Source organism: Octodon degus, unplaced genomic scaffold (genome assembly GCF_000260255.1).
Source record: "Octodon degus isolate 3935 unplaced genomic scaffold, OctDeg1.0 scaffold00029, whole genome shotgun sequence".
NCBI classification, from domain to species: Eukaryota; Metazoa; Chordata; class Mammalia; order Rodentia; family Octodontidae; genus Octodon; species Octodon degus.
In genome coordinates, this window is record NW_004524605.1 from 1,611,518 (window position 1) to 1,632,976 (window position 21,459).

Below are 21,459 nucleotides of genomic sequence, written 5' to 3' on the forward strand. Positions count from 1 at the left end.
ACCCTGTTGTTTGTTAGGATAATGGAAATCCTGAGGCTGGGAAACTTAATAAAAAAGGGACTTATTTAGCTCACAATTTTAGAAGCTATAAGTTCATGCAAAACAAGGCCAGCTCCAGCAAGGGCCGCTCTGACTTCATCTCTCGTAGTGGATGGCACCTCTGTGGTAGGGGTGTGGGCAAGAGCAAGAGACAGCAGGGTGAGAGGAGGCGGGTGAGCTCCTGTTAGTGCCGCCTCTCGGTCACCCCTTAACAGCACTGCTCGGGGCCACACTCAGGCACCTCCGCACTGACCAGCCTCAGGCTGAGCTGGCCTCCACTTGGCCTGCGGTGTTGGACACGCCTCAGCTGGGTGTCTGTGCCCCAGGCAGAAGCCACTTGCTTGCTTCTCTTGGAAGAAGGCCACAGGGCAAGCATGCAGGTCTCTGTGGGAATTGTACACCGGGGAGGCCCCAGGCAGGTGCCCAGCATCAGGCCACCAGAGCCTGCCTGAGTGTGGGGTTGAGGAAGTTGATGAGGCTGAGGTGCAGACAGACCGCACCGGGCCTCCCTCCCCACAAGGTGTCAGGATGGACTCGGGGCTGGATTCCCTCCAGTGTCTGGGGGAGGAGGCCAGCCAGGAGGGTGCCTGAGAGATGAAGAAGAGCAGAAAGGCGGGAGTGCAGTGTCCAGGCCCTGGGCAGTGGCTGCACCCTGACCCAGTAGCTTTCCAGTTGCCCTGCTGTGGTGGGCGGCCACGGCCCTGGAGTTGGCAGCCTCTGGAGACTCCTAGTGAGGCAAGGCCCTTCCCCAGAGATCCGCTCCCCAGCCCTCCTCCCTCCCCTCCACTTCCCTTCTCTTCTTACTTGGCTTTGTCTTCCTGCACCTGAACAAAGGTTACATCAAGATGTTTGAGATCCCCGTGGGGGCGCGACACCTGCTCATCCAGGAGGCTGACACTGCCAGCCACCATCTGGGTGAGTCTGGAGGCCCGGACAACCCGGCCTCTCTAGGCCCTGGTGCTTGTAGAATGGGCCACACAGTTCTGGGTACTGAGTCCAGCAGGGCCGAGGTGTGGCCGCCTCATACCCACCAGTCTTTCAGCCCAGCGCCACACCCCAGGGCCTTCCCTGGGCTCGTCGTCCTGTGCAGAGGCCGGGCTTTGGGATCAGGCTGCTGGTGGTGGTGGTGAAGGTCTTGCATCCCGGTGGGCTGCGCCTGCCGCATGGCCTTTTACATGGCAGCAGCGTCCTGGGCAATGTCCATCACTCACAAGAAACCGAGACCACCAAGGCCACACTGAGGATGTACTCGCCTATTTTCAGTTATTTTAATCCGTGTTGACAGTCCCAGGGCCTATGCATGCTGAGTGTGCGCTCTACCCCTGGTCCAGCACCATCACTCCCTTATTTTAAATTTAAGAGATTCTACCCACAATAGGGATTTCTGACCTCCCCGAAAGATGTGACAGTTCTCACAGCCCTGGGTGTGTCTTCTGAGTGGCAGTCCCAACCTGGGAGGCTGTTTCAGTCACAGAACTGACAATTACACCTGCTCCAGGGAAGAGAGCCGTACTTTGGCTCACGGATAGAATTGGATCCACCCTGCAGGGCTCCAAGGCAGTCGGTCGAGGGCGGCTGTGGAGGAGAGCAGCTCACCATGGGGCACCCGGGAAGCAGGGAAGAGAAGGGCCGCTCAAGGAAGATGCACCTTCCAGCTCACCCCAGTGACCCCGTAGCCAGGCCCACCCCCTGAGTCCTGCCACTACCCACAAGCCCTGCGTTCTGGAGTGTGGAACTGGGGGTCCTCTACCTCCAGACCACAGTGGGGATTCCCCATCTGCACCCTGTAGAGCATGCTGGGGCAGTCAATGAATGGGTCCCTTCCCCGGTCTGAGTCACACCACCTTTGTCCCCATTCTCTGGTGGGAGCAGGCTGGGCCAGGGGTTTCCGACCTGTTGCAGGCAGCCACCCCACCCATGCATAATAAGCTATCCCCTTCTTTCAAAGCATCTTTCCTCCTTACCATCCCAAGGAAAGGCTACGTCACTACCCTTGCCTTAAATGGAAGGTAAACACCAAGGCGAATTCCTAGACAGCAAGATCCTGGGTCCCAACACTAGGGCTGGGACCACACTCTTAGAAACACAAGAGCTTATGCTAGAGAGAAGTTAAAGATCTAAGACCTTCTTCCCAGTGCGGACAGAAGTCCAGGGCACTTCTAGGGGAATGACATGCTCACTGGTGGCCTGTCTGGGGCCCCCAGTGTTACCTTCCATGCAGGGCATGGGCTTCTAGGCCCCTTGATTTTCCTAGACCAGCAGTGGGTGCCCAGGGCCTGTGTGCAGGAGGGTGTTACTGGAGGGTGGAGGACACTTTGCAACAGGGTGTTTGTCTCCACCCAAGAGGCAGTCCTCCCAGCCCTACCCAGCCTGTGCCCTTCTTTCTGGGAGATGCCCGCCTGCCCCTGGCCTGGAGCCCGCTGTTAGTCAGCTCTCCTTGCCGTGGGCCAGTGCTCGAGGCAACTTACTTACAAAGGTTGACTGGAGTGCCTGGTCCTGCACTCACAGCGGAGCCATACCATCTCTCAGACTGGGGCTGGGGTCCCATGTTCTCTTGCAGGGCATGTCCCGATGACTGCAGGGCTAAGCCTTTATCACAGGGCCCCTGAGGGGACGTCCACTCAGCATCCTGGCCAGGCTAGCCTCTTGGGGTCCCACAGACCACAGAGCTGTGTCCCTGGGAAGCCTGGGAACAGATCCAGAAGGGCGCTGAGTGGAACACAAGGCCTGGGGGAGCCATCCGTCTCCAGGGCAAGACCCACGGTGGGGAGGGGCTCCCAAAGCAGTTTGGGCTGTTTGTGGCATGAGCTGAGTGGAGGGCCTTTGCTCTCTACACTGATCCACCCACAGCTGCCCAGAGCATCATGCCCTGCTGGAGCTCCCCCACATGGGTCTGGGTCCCTCCATCCAGTGACCAGGCGTGGGGGGGGGCTCCCTTTTGCCATTCTCAGCCATCAAGAACCTGGAGACAGGCAAGTTCATCTTAAATGAAGAGAACAACCTGGACCTCAATTCCAGATCCTTCATCGCCATGGGTGTGGAGTGGGAGTACAGGAACGAGGGCGGCCGGGAGACGCTGCAGACCATTGGCCCGCTCCGCGGCACCATCACCGTGCTGGTGAGCGGAGGGGCTGTGCCGGCCGTGGGGAAGGACAGGGAGCCCTGAGGCACCCTGCATTCTTCAGGCCATGCCCTGAACAACCCCGTGGCCTGCTCTGGCGGCCTGCTTCATGTCAGAGCCAGCAGCAGGCGAGGCCACACATTAGCCTCCGGTACGGCATCCCGCCCTGGGGACTTGGATGGTCTCTGCTCGAAGCACTTCAGCTTCTCCATCTGACTGGTACCGCCTTTGCTGCTGCCCGTCACACGCTAATCATGCCTGCTGTCACACTGAAGTGACATTCAGGGACCAGACCAGGCTAGGCTGGGCTTTGTCTCCAAGCGGGCTGTCCCCGATCTCCTTGTGCAGGACCACAAAGAGGCCCTAGTGATGAAGGGCTCCCCAAAGGCTGGATTTTCCAATCACTCGTTAGACTTACATTTCAGTTAATTGCATAAGTGGTATGTTTTATTTCTCAGCAAATTCAGACACTACCAAGAAGCCTCCTCTCCCCTGAGCCCTGCCCCGGGCCGCTGGCCACCCCGCTCCAGCAGCTGTGCACAGGGCGCGCACTGCAGCGAGGTCCAGGACAGGCCCGCGGCACACGCGCATGCTGCAGCCCGCTGGCCTTGCCCACTCGGACCTGTCGCTCCATAGAAAGGCCTGTGCGCCCCCTACCGGTAGCCGGGCTCACGGCGTTCACCCCTCACTAAAATCCCTTTGGGGCCCACAGTGGGACATTCACAGACTGTGTTTCCAGCTGAGGGGTGACCGCGGGACACTATCTTCGGGTTTTGGCTCCCATAAGCAAGAGCTTCTCAGCCCATCAGGTGTCACATACTGGGCATGCTGTGCCTTCCCGAGACTGGCTTTGCTGCTTAGCACAGAGCCGACTCCTGAAGCCCCGTCTGGAGCCCCTGAGCCCAAAAGGCTGTACTGGAGAACAGGCTGGGCTGGAGAAGGGCGTTCTGGCATGAATTGCAGGGTTGATGGTGACGAGGTCAACGACATTGAGTTGGCAACGTCTTTAACAGAAACACATCGTATAAAACACATTTATGTATTGATTAGTTGACCAAAAAAGGAGACATGGGCTCACAGGATGCTGCCCCTATATCAATGGCCCTTGACTTATAGTGCAGCCATACACCTTAAGCCCTTCATAAGTTGAAAATATAAGTCAAAGCATGTTGAGTCCTCCTCACCTCGGAAGTGCCCTGACTGCGTAGCACCATGCACTATAGTGGGGTCGTGTCTCCGGGAGGGCAGGGCTAGCTGGGAGCTTGCTTGCTGCTGCCGCCCAGCATCATGGGATACTGGACTGCATATGCCTTGGGAAAGGAGCCACGCTCAGCACCTGGGCTCTGCTAAATGCATATGCTTTTTGCACCATCATGAAGTCAAAGAGTTGTAAGCCCTGCTAATGAAAGTCAGGGACTGCCTGTGTCACCCCTGGGGTTGTGGTTTATTACCATTATTTGCAAATTCGGTGCACATAGTAATGTCACAGAACAGAATTCCTGGGCACAGAATCGGCTGTTAGTCTGCCCTGGGCTCACGTCCCTCAGCCAGCTGCCCAGCAAGGGGGCAGCAGAGCGAGAGTATTCATGGCTGTCTTGGGGTGGGCACAGGTCATCCCTGAGGGAGACGACCGGATCTCACTGACGTACAAATACATGATCCACGAGGACTCTCTCAATGTTGACGACAACAATGTGGTGGAGGAGCATACTGTGAGCCACGAGTGGGCGCTGAAGAAGTGGTCTCCCTGCTCCAAGCCCTGTGGCGGAGGTGAGGGCATGCTCGCGGCTGGGTTTCCTAGTGGAGCTTGGCGGCGTCCCTGGGCAGGGGCCCAGCTTGAGCAGAGGTGGGCATCCTGGAAGAGATCAGAGATGGGGGCACTTCAGGGAGAAGGGCTTCCTGAGCCGACAGCACACTGCTGATGTGCCGGATGTAAGAAGATTGGCCCTAAAGGAGGCCACAGCAGTGACCTTGGCCTGGCCCGGCCCGGGAGGGCTCTGTGGAGGTTCATGATGCTTAAGGCACCAAGCCAGAGGCCCCTGGGGAGCTTGGGGGTCACGCTGTGGCACTGGTGAGACAGGACCCCGGACACAAGCAGCGCAAGAGCAGCCCTGGGAGGGACTCAGGAAACCCAGAACATCCTGGGGCAGGGCTGACTGCAAGGGGCCACAGCTGCCCTGAACTTCAGAGTCCTTGGCTGCATGGGGCATAGGACATCCGGATGGTCAGGACTAACCTTCCTGGGCGCCTTGAAGTTTGTGGGGGCAGGGGCCTCACGCTGGCAGATGGCGCCCCCAGTTTCCTGTCATGCTTCCATGACACCATCTCTGCACTCCCTGTGCCTCTCTGACGCAGGGCTTGCTGACTCTTTCCCCTGCTGCCTCTTGGATCCGTCTGCTGTTCTTAGCTTCTTCACAGCCTTTCACTGGTGCTCAAACCGCCCTCCCACTGGCCAGTGGGAACCCACTCTTGGCCCCAGAGTAACCCTTCAGAGCGGTAAATTAGATCACGTTCCTTCCTGGTGTCATAGCGTCTTTTGTAGCGCCCTCTGTTCTTGGCATAAAGGCCAGAGTTGCCCCGGTGGCCTCTGAGGGTCAGGCGACTTGCTGACCACTCTTGCCACATTGACGCCTTGCTCCTCACTCCCTAGGCCCTGACCATGCCAGACTTAGGTGCAGTGTTGGTTGGCTTCCCATTTCTGTAACAGAACACCCAAGTTAAGCAGCTTATTAAAAAGGAAGTTTGTTTTGGTTCGTAGTTTTTGAGGGGTTCCTTCAGCTAAAGGTCAGGTGACCGCATTGCTGTGGGCAGTAGCAAGGCCGAGTGGTGTGGGAAGAGCACTGTGGGTGGGAAGCTGCTCTCCTCTCCTGGCCAGGAAGCGAAGGAGCCCCTGTGCTCTAACTTACTCCCATCAAGCTCCACCTCTTAAGAGCCCACACCTCCCGCAGCACCACAGGCTGGCAGCCTCGCCGTCTGCACCGGGCCTTTGGGGAACCTTTATCCAAGTCAGTTCCTGGACATACAGTTCTGCTCACAGGGCTTACACACAGGCTTCTCCTCATGTCCTCTCTAACCTCCCTGAAATCAGTGACACCCCTGTCTGCTCCCTGAGACCTCTCCAGATACCCAGACTAGGTCAGGCCCAGTAATGGTATGTTCTCTTGTCCGTGCACTAACTATTGACACTTTAAGCTCATTATTCTGTATTGTGGGGACACCATAGGATGTTGAGTAGTTTCTTCATGCCAGTAACTCCACCAAAACTGTCTTAGGCTTTGCCCCATGGCAGGGGAAGAATGTCATCCCGGGGCCTGCTGTGGGGACCAGGCAGGGCATGTGCCCTGTGCTGAGGAGTCCTGCAAGGCTCAGAGTGCAGTGAGTAGGGTGGAGCCTGTGACTAGTGATCAGAGAGAGACAGATGGCCCTGTGCCCCACGAGTTAAGAGGGGCCAGGTCAGAAGCAAGTGAGGGGCAAAGGCAGCCGCCCCCGGCCTTCTCACCCTCCTTTGGCCTCGGGTGCTGGGTGGCACCATGCAGTGACTCCTAGGGCCAGCTCCTGTGCACCGGGATGCAGTGCAGGGTGGAGCAGGACTGGCTGTACTGGCGGAGCCCAACCCTCAGAGTGCCTGGGGGTCTCTGCCGCCCACGTGAGCCCCCTCGAGTTCTCTGTCTCCAGGGTCACAGTTTACCAAGTATGGCTGCCGCCGGAGGCTGGACCACAAGATGGTGCACCGGGCCTTCTGCAACGCCCTGGCAAAGCCCAAAGCCATCCGCCGTGCTTGCAACCCGCAGGAGTGCTCCCAGCCTGTGTGAGTGTGGGGAGGTCCCTGCTCAGGTCCCACTCAGGGAGAGGCCGGTGCCACCAGAGCTGCATGGGGTGCGACAGGACCCCCAGGCAGCCTGGGGCCAGGTGTCCTCTGAGCCCCTGATGTGTCCTCACCTGTTCTGTGGAGCCTGAGAGGCTGCAGGTGGAGAGGTGCACCCTGGCTTCAGACCACTGAGCTGATGAGGCGTGCGTGTGAGAAATAACAGCGCATGGCAGCCCCCGAGAGGGAAGCTGAGGCTCACAGGCCCGGGCGCCTCCAGTGCTGGGGTGGGCACTTTCTGGGGAGCAGCTTTGGTCTGCAGCCCCTGCAGTTGGGCAGGCCTGCATTTCTGGGCCCGGTTTTTGCCTGGCTGGTCAACATGCTGATGGGAGACATGCAGGGACAGGGGTGATGGGTCCTCGCTACTCCTGAGCTCAGCCTCGAAATGCAAGGCCGGAGTGCAGGACCAGGAGCTTGAGGAGGGACAGAAAGCTAACAGGGCTCTGCATACTGGGCCCTCCCAGCCACCGTCCCAGCAGGGCCTCCCAGCTGCGGATGCGCATGGGGTTTCCCGGTCTCAGCGCCCCTCCTCAAGCCGATGCTGCCAGCCCCTTTGTGAGATCAGAAGCTTTGCCTGCAGGGCAGAGCAGCTGCCCTCGCTCCACCCTCTCACTCCCCCAGCTGGGCAAAGGGCACCACCCTCTCCAGGGTGGCCTGACCTGTGCTGCTCTGCCCCGACAGGTGGGTCACGGGCGAGTGGGAGCCCTGCAGTCGGAGCTGTGGGCGGACCGGCCTGCAGGTGCGCTCCGTGCGCTGCGTCCAGCCGCTGCACAACAACACCACACGCTCTGTGCACACCAAGCACTGCAATGACAACCGGCCCGAGAGCCGCCGGGCCTGCAACCGTGAGCTCTGTCCTGGTCGGTGGCAGGCTGGGTCCTGGTCCCAGGTAAGCTGCCTCCTAGCCCCAGACCTTCGTCCCCAAGCTGAAGGGCCAGGGTGTTCCACTTGGGCACAGCTCGTGTGCTGGGCCACATCTCCTGGGTTTCAGGGTACTGCAGGCACCAGTGGTTGGTGCCGGCTGACAGACACAGCAGGGCGCTGGGCGCTGTGCAGGCTGGGCCCAGGAGGCGAAGGGCAGCCTGGGCTCCAGGGCACGGCAGTGCTCAGGGCTCCAGCACTCCAGTAAGAGTGGGCTCTCATCTCAGAGGCTGCAAGTACATCTGGACACCCAGCCAAGCCGCAGGGAGGGAGAGGAGCAGGCGCCCTGGATGGAGGCTGAGGGTGGGCCAAAGGGTTGGAGCGCCGCTCCGGAGGCAGGGGCTGAGCACCGCCCAAGCTGATGGTGCTAGCAGCCCGGCCAGCCCCGGGCTCAGGACGCCCGACAGACTCAGATGTGGGGCTCGCAGTTGAAGTTTGCCACAGTGGAAGGAGACAGTAGAATCAGCAAACAGAAGGGAGGACACCCAGAGGAAAGGAGCATGGCCTTCCAGGTGACGGCCCGGCCAGCAGAGCCACAAGAGAAGATGTGCAGCCACGTGGGCGTGCGAGGTGTTGCCTCCAGTCTGCCTGGCAGTGCGGATGTCCAGAGCCTCCCACCTACCCCGGGGGCCCCAGCACCTCCACTACCCCACATGTGAACCCGCAGGGACCCAGGCAGACCATGCACAAACTTCCGCAAGGTGGGGTCCAGGCCTCATGCTTCGCATTGCACTTGGAAGGGTGCAGAGAGACGGTGCAGCCTCTCCCTCTCCATCTCCCTCTCAGCCCCAGGAGGCTGGGCAGCACCAGGGTGGGAGGAGGCAGGCTGCAGACACCTGGTCCTGCACTGCTGATCATGTCCACGCGGAGCCTGTGGGGGGTTGATGCTCACAGGAACTCTGTCCCCCACAGTGCTCCGTGACCTGTGGCAATGGCACCCAGGAGCGGCCAGTGCTCTGCCGCACAGCGGATGACAGCTTCGGTGTCTGCCGGGAAGAGCGACCTGAGACGGCGAGGGTCTGCAGGCTCAGTCTCTGTCCGCGTAAGCCCTCTGAATGAGAGACAGAGGGGCTTGGTGCAGGGAAAGGTAGCCCCTTGGTCTTGTAGCCCAGGAAGGCTTGATCCTTCCCTGGGTGGGAAGCGGGGGGCCCTGAAGGCGGCCATGCCTGAAGGACGTCCAGGCAGCCCTGAGCAAGCCGTGCTGATTCCAGCCACCCTGGCGCTATGGCCCTCTGTCTGCGTGGGCAGTGCCGCCACCCAGCAGGTGCTGTAGCGCATGTGGGTAAGGAGAGACCCGTGAGTAAAGTGTGCCCAGTGCCCGGGCGTGTTGGAGGGCCATGGTGGTGGGGTGTCTCTGTGAGGGGTGCCGTGTGTGCAGCGGGTGCTGTCTGCGCAGAACACTGCAGATGCCTGCCCAGGGTGTCACGTGCCACTCTCTTTGGGCCCCTTAGCAGCTTAGTATGCCTCTGCCCAGCAGGGTAGCCTGAGCAGAGGAGGGAGTACAGGGGTGCAGGGCACTGGCCGTGGGGGTGGATATTGCTGGGGTTCCTCCTTCCCACTGTGCCACGCTGTCCTGGTGATTCTCCAGCTCAAAGCTCGAGGCCGGGCTGGAGAAGCAGGGTGAGCAGGGGGATTCAGAGGAAGGAGCGGAGCTTAGGACCCGAAGGGCCCTGCAGGGTCAGTGAGGCCCAGGATCTGCAGAGAGCGGCAGAAAGCGGGACCTGTTGTCCCCAGGGAAGGCCTTGAGCACCCAGGAGAGAGCCAGGCCTCCCTGTTGTGCTCTCCCTGGGTGCTTGGCATGCGTGTGGCCTCCTCAGTGGCAGCCACCTCTCTCCCTCTGTCTCCTCTCCAGGAAACACCTCGGACCCCTCCAAGAAGAGCTACGTGGTTCAGTGGCTGTCGCGCCCGGACCCCGACTCACCTGTCCAGAAGATCTCAAGTAACCGACCCGTTTATAACTCTGCCTCTGCCCTCCAGTGCATGCCCTGCGCCCTGTGGAGCTTGCCTTGGGCTCCGCTCCTCTCTGTCTATGGAAAGCTTCCTTGACTCTCGCTGAGCACTCTCTCTTGGTCGGAATCTGTTTTCTTCTGGGCCTTGAGCTCGGCATCTCCTCTGGAGCTTGTGCCGCCTGGCCTCGAGCGCGGGCTGGCCTCCAGGAGGCCTGGCCTCTTCTGGGGGCTGGGACCCAGTTGGCGATGGCTTGTAAAGGGGCAAAGATCTGTCGCGGTGCTGGAGGGGCCTGAGGCCCACGTGCGAATGTGACCACTTCGCCATGGTGACCGCTTGCGGCCGTGTGCAGCGGCTGAAGCTGCAGCCTGGAAGTCTGCGGCCAGGCCCGCCCCATCCCCTGTCACACCGCCCACCACCAAGGCGAGGCCGGTGGGGTCTCTGGGTGCGAGTTTTTGTGTTGCCATGCTGGGCGACCGGACCCGAGTTTCCGGGGGTGTCAGGGGCTCCCCGGCTGCTACTGCTGTTGCTGCTGCCGCTCACCCTTTTCTGAGTGTCCTGACTCGTGAAGCCACGGCCTGCTTCCGTTTGGCCTTTGCATCCAACTACACAGCCCCTGCCCTGTCCCCTGTCCGCTCAGGGGTTCGGTCACGGGGAGGGGATGAGGTGTTCCTCATTGGACGCTGAGGACACACCACCACTGTCATTCTCTGTCCTTTTGCTCCAATGGCCTTTTCTCATTGTGTGCATATGACCCCATCCACAGGGTGGAGAGAGTGAGAGGGTGATTTGTTGGCTGATGACTGACTGACTGACTGACTATCTGATATGGATGTGCCTCACCTACCAGTGTGAACAACTACAGAATTACCTCAATTTTTATTGCTTTTTTGCTTAGAAAAACTATGTAGAAAATGCCTTAAAGTTGAAAGGTAACAGAATTGGCTGCTCGCTCCAACCTCAGAGGGGGTTTGGTCTTGGTAGGAGGCAGACACTGGAAGTTCAGGGGGTGCCGGCTGGACTCGTCCTCTTTGCCCCGGGAGGGGACTGTCCCCAGACCCAGGTGACCCTGCCCCTGCTGCTCGCGGCCCTCTGTCCTGGAGAGGCAGGCACACCGCTGAGCAGGGGACACCCACGCAGCCCTTTGGCGCTGACTGTTGCATGGAGACCCCGGGGGGCTCCAGCAGGGCAGCCTTACACCCAGATGGTAACACCCTGGTTCTCAGCCGTGACCAATGTAGCACTCCGGCCCTGCCACCCACCAGCCCCACCTGCCAGCCCCTTCATCTGTTCATAACCCGTCCTCGCTGGCCCCCGCAGCTGAGCCGCCCTCCTCTGGCACTAGTTACTGTTATGTAAATAACAAGTGTGTAACTGCATACTAATCCTCACGACTGTTAACTTCCAACTTTGACAAGGCAGTGTGAGAGGCCTGCGTGACTGCGGAAGGTGCAGTACAGTCCTGGGCATTGTGCTCTCTGTCTATATGCACTTTGATTTATCAGGGATATTTTATTAGTGTTTTGTATGTATTTAATGGCGTATTATATAGGTTCCATTGTCGTTGCTTTTCTGGTTTTGTTTTTTTTTTAATGAGACGATGTTAGCGTGTGCCAAAGTGACTGTGAAAATGACCTTTATTCTTACTAATAATGGAAAGATCCCCTGTCATGCATCCCACAAATAAACTCAATAAAAATTCCGTGAAACTGGGTGCTTGGGTGTGGCAAGCTAACGGCTCCTTCTGTTCCCCTGCAGGGCGGGCAGCACTGAGGACTTGGGACTCGCCCTGGGCATCACCTTCTTTCTGACTCAGATGTCTTTGCTCCCCTTTCCTTCTGCCCCGTGTAGATACTGAGGGCCCCAGACACACCCAGGCATCTTCAAACATGACGACAGCCTTCTGCCTTGGTTTGGTCTTTTAAGTGGTTAGTGCTGAGTAAGAACCTTGCAGGAGCCTACTTTTCTGCTCACAGGGATGGTCTGGCATCCAGGAAGGGGGCCCCCACTGGGGCACTGCCCTGGTGCCTTCCGGGAGGGAGAGGCACCCCTGCGGCACAGGTGTTGGGGGCAGAGCTCAGCAGGGACTCCTGACCTGGACACAGGCCATGCCCGACAGGTGAGAATCTCTCACCCCTTTCCTGTGTCACAAGCAGTAAGAACTCACAGGACACCGTGAGAAAGGACACCAGGGAGCCGCTCCTAGCATGGAGAGGGCTGCAGGGCTGCGGGGCTGTGCCAGAGCGGTGGCTGATGAGTAACGGAAGGAGAGACGGGATTGCAGGGACAGCTGTGCCTGGCAGTACCACATCCTACTGAGCCAGCCCCTGAGATGGGGCAGGAGCAATTCCATTCCAAAGGGGCCTCTGGGCTGCTGTGGAGGCCGTGTGACCAGGGGACACCTGAGGCACAAGGATGGTGCTCACCTTTTAAACAACTTGCATGATGTTTTGAGTGGTAAACTGAGTCCAGGAGCCTCTGACCTGATACTGAGCAAAATGTGGGAACTGGGAGCCGACAGTGGATACAAGCAGGGTACATGTACACCCCCGACCTGTAGGCGGTTCCTATTTCTTGTTACCCTCTTCCACGCCCTGACAGAAAGCCTCACTCGGTGCCATTTTGGCATCTCTCACAGGTCTTGCTCTCCACTCAGCTTTGCAGAGGAATGGCTTGGTCTTGGTAGCTTTGTGCTGCTCTGACTGAATGCCGAGGACAGCCACTTAGAGAAGCAGATGCAGCCACGCTTTGGTACTCATCTTTAATGTGTTGTAGGACTTGTGACAAGTGCCAAGGACTCAATGAATTTGTCCCCATAAGAAATAATGCAATCAAGAAAAAGTTGAGCCTTCATGTTTTTTTTTGGGGGGGGCAACATAAGCCATTCGGGATTAGCGGTATCACCCTTTTTTTTTTTTTTCAGTCTATGACTAGCATTTAAAATGCACAAAAGAATTATGGGGACTGTGCCCAATTTGAAAGCTGTCACGAAACTGACCGAGGCAACAAATGCTGAAACCTTGTTTTCTGCATTGAAGGGTGACGCATAAGGTTTTGCGCTCTGGAGCCAGCAAGTCCCAAAGTCTAATTGTATTTATTGCAGTGCCCGCTTTCAGTCCAGGCTTGACTGGCTCGAGGCAGAGCCATCACACAGCAAGGTACGCTGAGGAAGGCTGCTCACTTCCGGGCAGCCAGGAAACACAGTAAGGAGAGGTAAACAGAGCGAGGGGTCAGGACGAGAACGCGCCCTTCCTGCTCACAGCCTGCGGGTGCTCATCAGGCCGGGCTCCCCTCCCAGCAGTACACTCAGGTGGAAACGCGTTCCTGGGTTCGTACAGCACCTTGGGCCCCAGTCACCTGAACACAGGAGCTTCTGGGGGACTTTTTTTTTTATCCAAACCATGTTGTTTGATGTATTAGAAATTGACTTTAAAATTTACTTCAAAGGACTTTTTTGCACAGTACTTTCTTTTTTTAGGCCTTCACTAAGCTATACTATCATCCCTTTTTTTATTTTTTATTTTGAGACAGGATCTCACTAAGTCCCTAAGTTGCCCAGCCTGGATTCAAACTGATCCTCCCGCTTCAGCCTTCCAGAGTGCTTGAATCACAAGGCATGTACGTGATCACTGTGCCAAGCTAGAATTTTTATAATCATATTTAGGGCTACTTTGATGTACTGCAGTCAGCATCCACGAATGCTCGTGATATTAAGTTTCCTTCAAAAACAAAATTCAATTTTTAAAAAGTTCATTTAAAGGAAACCATTAAGCATGACATAATCCAGATGGTGTGAAAGACTGCCAAGTCCGAGGGTGGGACACACACGTGGGGTGTTTACAAGAAAGGTGTTTATCCTCCATGGCTTACGGTTGTTCCATAGAAGCCAGTAGGTCTTGCTAGTTCATTGTTTCTGTGAAGTGGTAGATCAAGATTTATAAAATCCAAACTCTTCTCTTGGCGGCACTCCTCTGCCAGCCAGATTTCAGGACCCTTTGAGGGCTTTCTGGTTAGTGATGCTCCTTAAAAATATGCTCCCATGGTGTGTGCTGAGCAGTGACCATGGCAACGGTTTCTGCTGTCCTGGGAGGTGGTTTCGGGACCTTTCCAGATGCTCCTGCCCCTTAGGTAATGACATGAGGTCAGTCTGCACGCAGCCAGGCACACCCACTCATGCGCTTACACCTCCTCCGGATGGCGGAGCGCCTGATACAACGCCCTGCATGTGAACACGTATTACACTACAAAGCTCAGAGAGTCACGACAAGAAGAAGGTGTGTGCATGTTCAAATCAGGTGCAACTCTTTACAAGTATTTTTGATCCATGGTTGGTTGGATCCCACGAGGTGGAATCCACAAATACTGAGGCTAACTGTTTGCTGAACCTATTCTAGGTTGATATTAGCATAGTCAAGCTCTTGACCAATGACTTTACCCTTTATTCATTCATTGGCTTATTTTAATATTTAACACTGGGGAGCACTGCCACTCACTGTTCAAAGGAAATCAGAAGTCAAGATGGAAACCAAGTGGCAGGGAGGCATCCCAAAAGGGGATCCCATCCTGGTCCCCAGGGCTGCGTGCACACACTCAGTAGACGTTTACAGGGTGCTTTCTCTGTGTCAAGCCCAGAGCCAGGCATGCCTTCAATGCGTGCAGCCAACTGCCCCGCAAGGGGCCAGAATTGAACAATTTTAGGCATCTGAGCCCGCGCAGTCCCCGTCACAACTACTCCGGCTGCTGTTGCAGTGCAAAAGCAGCAGAGATCAGAAATGAATGGGAATGGCTGTGTTCCAGCAAACTTTCATTTGTAGGACAGATGACAAGACAGATTTGGTCTACATCCACTGCTTTCCGACTCCTGCAGGTAGTAAACAAAAGGGCGTAGCTGGGGGGCTACTAGTCAGCTTTTATGGTCACTTGTCCTATTGCTTTGGGACCGTGGCAGCACAGTGCATGCTGTCTGGAACACGCAGTACAGGAGCGCTGTTTACCTCACGATGGCCAGGACACGAAGCCAGGCAGGAAGGGGCCACCCACGTCCTCTCCAAGTCCCGCCCCCTGACCTCACTGCCTCCACATAGGCTCCACCCTTTAAAGATCCCAGCGCTTCGCGGTTGTGCCCCCGGGGTGCAGACTAAGCCTTGGACGCACAGGCCTTTGGAGAGCATGCTAAACTCAGATTATAGCCACTGATCTTTAATAACATTTTATTTACAGAGCCAAGTGGAGGGACAGACATGGCCCAGGGCCGTAGCTCCCAAGCCCTGTAATTAGATCAGCCTGATGGCCAGTTTTCAGGACCTCCAGCCTGACAGGAGAAGGGGGTAGAAAATGAGGACACTGAGGAATGTTTGATGGAGTCTGTGTAAAGGAAAAGGCACAGGCAGGGGACCATGGCAGTGTGGCTGAGGCCGCCGCCCGCTCCCAGCTCCTTCCATCGAGTCTTGCGAGCTGGAAGCCATCACTGGTTCTTCTGGAAGCCCTGGTGACCCCAGGACAGCTGTGATGGGTGGTTTTCATACCTTTCGGCAGGGTAGAGAGGAGGAAGAGGACCGAGGAGGGGCAGGGAAGGATGCAGGTGGTGGTTTGCGTCCCCAGGTTCCTGACTTTGGCTCTTCCATAGACTGGACATCTGTGGGCAAGCTTTGTCTGAGTGAAGCCCGGAAGCCACTGGTGGGCCCCTGGTCTTGGTCCCCGGGGTGCAGCCCTCCTGCTCTGAACAGTGAGCGTAGGCCGGTGTCGGTGTCGGGAAGACCCCAGCTTTTCCTGAGCGGCTCATCTGTGTCTTCTTCACGTCGTGGGGCCTGCAGCCACACGCACTTCCTCCTCCTCCTCGGGGCCCCTGGGAGGCTCGGAGCTGCCCTGGGTCTGGGTCTGGCCTGCGTGGCTCTTGCCCGGAGCTTTGCTGACTTTCGCCCAGCGTTTCCGTTTTAGACTCGCCGACGCCCACACTGGCCTCCGCGTGGTTGCGCACTCTGCTCGCTGCACCTGGAGTCCAGCCTGTGCTTCCCTTCTGGGGCTTCCAGGTGATGGCAGGTCGGGGACCAGCCTGTTCCTGACTTAGAGGTGCACTGCCAGCTGGCATGAAAGTGGAAGGCCGAGGGCGCAGAGACAGTCGCCAGGGGCGGCTTCCTTGACAGCCAGGGGAGGCCTGCTGGGAAGGTGAACTTCAGCTAAGCGGAAGACGAGGGTGCAGCTGGACAAAGCCAGAGGCACAAGCGCTGCGAGGGCCTGCAGCCACGTGCTGGACAGGGCCCTCCCAGCATAGAGCTGGACGGTGGGGAGGACAGGCTTCATCTTAGGGCAGTGCAGGGGCGAAGCGAGGGCTCCAGGCAGGACCCTCACGCACAGTCACCGCTCCAGCGGGGCGCACTATTCTGACTGGAGGGGCGAGGCGAATGAGAGACAGTAGGCGTGTAGTGCTGCCCGCTGCCGTGCAGAGGAAGTGATCCAGGAAGAGGTGGGGAGCCAGACGGACGCAGGCGAGAGGAGGACGCAGGCGAGAGGAGGACGCGGGCGTGAGGAGGACGCGGGCGTGAGGAGGGGGTGCACGCGGATGCAGCGGCAACCTGGGGGGAGGGGGCAGAGGGACACCGGCGAAGTGCCACTCTTTAAGTGGAGCTTGAAGTCACTCTGTAGAACTCATGGGCCTCACCTGCTGCTCAGACTCTGAGAGGCCGCGAAGCCAGCTTCTGCGGGCCCTGCGTGGAGGAGGGGAGCCTTGCTGGCGGCTTGCGCGCTCCCAGGCAGGGTCTGGAGGACGATGCTCCGGCGCCCAGGCCAGCAGCCACACGCACTCGCGCGAGCTCACCTGCCCTGTACTGACTCCAGGCTCGCCCATGCCTCTGCCAGCAAGCTGTGCCCGTGGGGGAACAGTCCCCCGCGCCTTGTCCTTTGGTTATGTGTCCCGCTTTTCTTTTTCAGAGGGCCACTGCCAAGGCGACAAGTCAATGTTCTGTAGGATGGAGGTCTTGTCCCGTTATTGCTCCATCCCGAGCTACAACAAGCTGTGCTGCAAGTCCTGCAACCTGCGCAACGCCACCGACGCCGACGACCAAGCGGAGCCGCAGCCCGGGAAGCACAACGACATCGACGTGTTCATGCCCACACTCCCAGGCCCCACACTGAGCGCGGAGGGTCCGCCTTCACCTGTACCCCCGCTAGAGGTCCCTGGCAACGCCTCCAGCGCCAATGCCACGGAGGACCGTCCGGAGGCGAATGCCGTAGACGTGCCCTACAAAATCCAAGCCCTGGATGACGAAGCCCAGCCACCTAACCTAATCCCTCGACGACCGAGCCCATATGAGAAGACCAGGAACCAGAGGATCCAGGCGCTCATCGATGCCATGCGGAAGAAAGAGACGCTCGGGAAGTTCTAATAAAGTGGAAAGATAGCACCAGTAGCATTTTTTTTTTCTTGTTTCTAAAGATAATTCATGGGATAGCAAATCCTGTGTCAAGAAGATGAAGCCAATTCCTGATTCCAAACATTTTGGGAAAACAAAGGGGGTGGTGGAGCAAATACCTACATAGATATGTGTGTGTGGCCACCAAGCAGATGTGTGTGCTGCCAGTCCAGGGGCGGCCTAAGCCCAGGGTGTGCGGTGGGCTGAGCTGTGGGCGGAGGTGGCAGGAAGGCTGGGCCATGTCACCTCCATCAGAGAGAGGTGGTGAGAGGCACAGCTCTGAGAGAGAACATGCCTGAGGGGCTGGCGGTGGCTGGGAGAGGCCTTTCTGTGGCGGGGCTACAGGCCGTGTCCTGCTGATGCCCAGAGAGGAGCCCCAGGGAGGTGAGCAGTGGGTGAGCCACGGCCTGGATGAAAAGTGAGATGGAAGCCACGGGCTCCCAACCCTCCAGGGCTAGGCATGAAGTAAGGAGGGGCGTAACGGCTAGGTAGGCATGGAGCTAAGCTGAGGGCCACCTCCGTTTACAGCTGACCATCAGCTCCACCATTGCTGTCACTGAAATCGGTGCTTCTCTCATTGGCCTCCACCCTGGCTTGCCAGACAGTGTGTAGATTTTCCCAGGAAAACTCTGACTCTTTGAAGTTTGACTCAAAGTATGTTTGGTTTCTTGATGCGCTCACTGCAGCCTCCGTCTCTCACCTCCCACAACACAGATAAAGAATTAAGGACTTCAGAAGTCTCCTGACCCCTTGGTGCCCACATTGCTTGGTGCTTGGTTGTCTCCTTTGGGTTGGGCTGTGCAGCTCTGTCTGCTTCTCCAGAGGCACTGTGACCCCTGTGACTGGGGACAGGCTGGAGTGGGAGGCGAGGGCCATGGGGAAGACCCTGGACTCTGTCCTCAGCAGCCCTCCTGCACTCTGGCCTCCTGGCTCTGGGGCCTCCGTGCCCCTCCCATGGCCAGAGGATGAGCAAGGTTGTGCTTCCCGGGGTCTCCCTCTGCCCTCAGGTGCTGCGAGGATGCTGCACCCGGTGGGCTGGCTTTGCTTCTGAGCACCAGCTCTGCCTGGGAGGGCTCCCCCATCTCCCCCTGCGCCAGCCCCACCTTGGTCCCTTAGAAGGCTCAGAACCCAGCAGGGACCTGAAGACACGGCCCCTGAGGGCATGCAGCTGGGCTTGGCAAAGGCCTGTCTTCCCTTTTGCTCTTTCAAGGGATCTATGACTGGTAAGAATACAAAGCCTGAGACCTAGGAGCTCTCACTTCACTCTGTCCGGAAGTGCAGTTTTCAGTGGATCTTTTCCACTTTGAAGAACCTGAGTTCTCAGCTTGCCAGTGGTGCTTTGTGAGCAGGATGGAAGGGAAAGGAAGCGGGAGGGCGGGGCGAAGGCCCAGGGGCATGCAGTGGCTAGGCCACACCTCTTGCCACACTGATATTTTATACACATGCTTCCGATACCCAAAATGGCAAGACCCAGAGCCTGTTCGCTCCATACTGGCCTGGCTTGACACATAACTCTGAAACTTCCCTTGTCCAGGAATGTTCTAGAGGCTTTGTGTTCTCACCAGTCATAGACCTCAGAGAACTCCCCACTAGATTATGGAGTGCTGAGGTTCAGGAGGTTCCCTGATGGCTGTCTTGCCCTGCGTTTTGAGGTGCTGGTAAGTCTGTTTGTCCGAGCATGTGTGGGCATGCGCGTGTCTGGGTGATGTCTGAGGACAGTGACAGTGTGGGGACCAGCCGCAGTGGTGTCTGGGTGCATAATGCTCTCCTCCTGGCTGGCAGCCGCTGCCCGGCCCCGCCAGCCTCCCCTTGCTGCTGCCGCTCCCCACCCTTTGCTCTCCTCTGTCTTCCGGAGAATCAAACAGTATCTCTAGTATCTCTTGTGAGATGTGGTGGAGAGCATGTTGTAGTCCTGCTGCTCTGTAAGTCAGGAATGGGTCTGAGGCTTTCCCTCATGTGTAGAATCCCATGTTAGTTATGGGCTGGAGAATGAAAGATTTCTTGCTCAGGTCTATAGTAGAATGCAGAGGAAATTCAGGGCTAATGCTAGCCAGGGACGCTTCTCAGTTACCCAGCCTAGGGTCTGTGGAATGGGACTGCCCATTCCCAGAGGCCAAGAGAGGCCTTCCCTGGATACCTGTCCTCTGCCAGAGAGAGGTGTCCTCAGGCACTGAAGCCCAACCTGGCCACAGCCCCACATGCCACCCCCAGGGCCTTGCCCCTTGCAGTCACACAGTTCTCTGGAGGTGAGGTGGCTCTCGGTCGCCACTCCTTCTGAGAAGCGCCGCTTCACTAGGCTCTTGGGAACTGCACATCTCCCCTGAGCACATGTAGAACAGGCTTGCACACCCTCGTGAGTGTTCCCAGCCAGCTGAGTGGACCGTGCACGCGGGCGGGCACACGCCTTCGAGCTGAGGTTTCTAACACTGAGTGATGCCCAGCTGTGCACATCACCTGGAAAGTCTCCTGAGATACCCAAAAGTCACTTCTCATTCTGGGGGAGGGGAGATGTGTGCTAGATTTGGGGACCTAACTCTCTGATACACTTTTCCTGGAAAACCCATGGAATTTCATAGATAAGCCTTTTGTTTGTACTTTAGGGTTTTTCTTGTCTGTTCTGAGTATATCATGGTGCTCAGTAGCAACGCCGATGTCAGATGAAGCCTTACGACTATTTACTCCTGTATGACAGGTAGCCACCATACAGGACCCTCGAGGTGCTGAGCTCAGATCACAAACTTCTATCTCACTGATAACCGCCACTAATACATTTTTGTTCTGTATAGAATTTGAAATCCTAGTTTTATAACTTATTAAAATTAAAAGTGTCTGTGTTTTTGCAAACCATGACTTTGTTTGTTTGTTAGCATTACTGTGCTTGTCCCCCACCCCTAGCTAAACCTGGGCAGAAGGAAAGAGTGTGCCACCTTCACAAGGCAACCTTAGGAGTGGGGGACCCCCTGGCTCTCCAAGGAACACGAGTGTCGCTGTCCAGTCAGGACCCTGCGGGCTACAAGAGGCACTCCAAGGAGCGGACACTGGAAGGACATGGCCTCGGCAGGGCCCCCATTGCTGCCTCCCTGCAACCTTTGCTCCCCTAAGGTTAGTCAGGGTTTCCAGAAACATCAGACACCAAGCGAAATTTGAATTTCAGGGAGACATTGAGCACTTTGATATAATCCTGTACTTATCTTTCTGTTCTTGTTCAATTATGTATCGATCAGAGTTTACTCTTTCATCATCTCCATTCGAGTTCTCATTTTTGACATGTTTTGTTAGTTTTTCATTATAAAATATTTCATTTGGTTTCTTTTCTCTTTCTTTCTTTCTTTCTTTCTTTCTTTCTTTCTTTCTTTCTTTCTTTCTTTTTCTTTTTCTTTTTCTTTTTTCTTTTTTTTTCCAGTACTGGGGATTGAACTTAGGCCCCTTGTGCTTGCCAGGAAGTGCTTATTCCACTGAGCCATCTCTCTGTCCCCAAAATCTGACATTCTCATTCATTTCTTAGTCATACTTTTTGAAGCATTTCTGTAAATTTAGTCTTAATGCACAGCTGGACAGAAGGAATAAATCTCTGTTCTGTAGGAGAGTAAGATAACTATTCTTGGCAACAATTACTTGTAATATCAAAATGGCTAGTAAGGAGCATTTTGAATATTCCCCAAATAATGTGTCTGAGGTAATAGACATGCCAATCACCTGCATTTTACACTGTATACATGTAATGAACTGCCCCTCCCCGTCAATGAAAATGTAAAATCACACAAAAATAATGCCTCCTGGTTGCCGCGGGGGTCGTCTTGGAGCCAGCGTCTGTGGTCTTTTCCCAAGCCGATGTTTGAAGGTTCCTTTTTGAAGGTTTCCTAATTGATGTATTTTGTCTAACTCTGCATTGTATTCTGGATATTTACTGTGCTGGGAGACAGTAAGCATTTAATTCTCCTGCAAACTGCTGAGCTTTCCTACCCACCACCACCTTGGCAGATGATTTACCTGGCCAGCTTGCCAGAGTTCGTCTTCCTCTTGTGAGGCACGGCTGTCAGAGGTTTTCTGTAGTCACCTGCAGCGCCACGTGGACCTGCGCCATACGTCACTGTTCACTGTGTCAGGGTCACATCTATCTGACAAATCCAGGGCGAGCCCAGGATTGCACGGACAAC

General features: G+C 56.6%; 1 protein-coding gene across 1 annotated transcript in view; it reads left to right on the top strand.

Annotated features, from left to right (window-relative positions):
* The window catches only part of Adamts2 (ADAM metallopeptidase with thrombospondin type 1 motif 2), a 261,890-nt gene extending 241,770 nt beyond the window's left edge, over window positions 1-20,120 (top strand). Inside the window, exons 18-25 of the mRNA XM_023713091.1 lie at window positions 874-954; window positions 2,991-3,157; window positions 4,771-4,930; window positions 6,836-6,968; window positions 7,707-7,914; window positions 8,859-8,988; window positions 9,799-9,885; window positions 16,821-20,120. Coding sequence (XP_023568859.1) covers window positions 874-954; window positions 2,991-3,157; window positions 4,771-4,930; window positions 6,836-6,968; window positions 7,707-7,914; window positions 8,859-8,988; window positions 9,799-9,885; window positions 16,821-17,275 — 1,421 coding nt within the window. The 3' untranslated portion in view covers window positions 17,276-20,120. The remainder of the gene's footprint in view (window positions 1-873; window positions 955-2,990; window positions 3,158-4,770; window positions 4,931-6,835; window positions 6,969-7,706; window positions 7,915-8,858; window positions 8,989-9,798; window positions 9,886-16,820) is intronic.
* The last annotated feature ends 1,339 nt before the right edge of the window (window positions 20,121-21,459 follow it).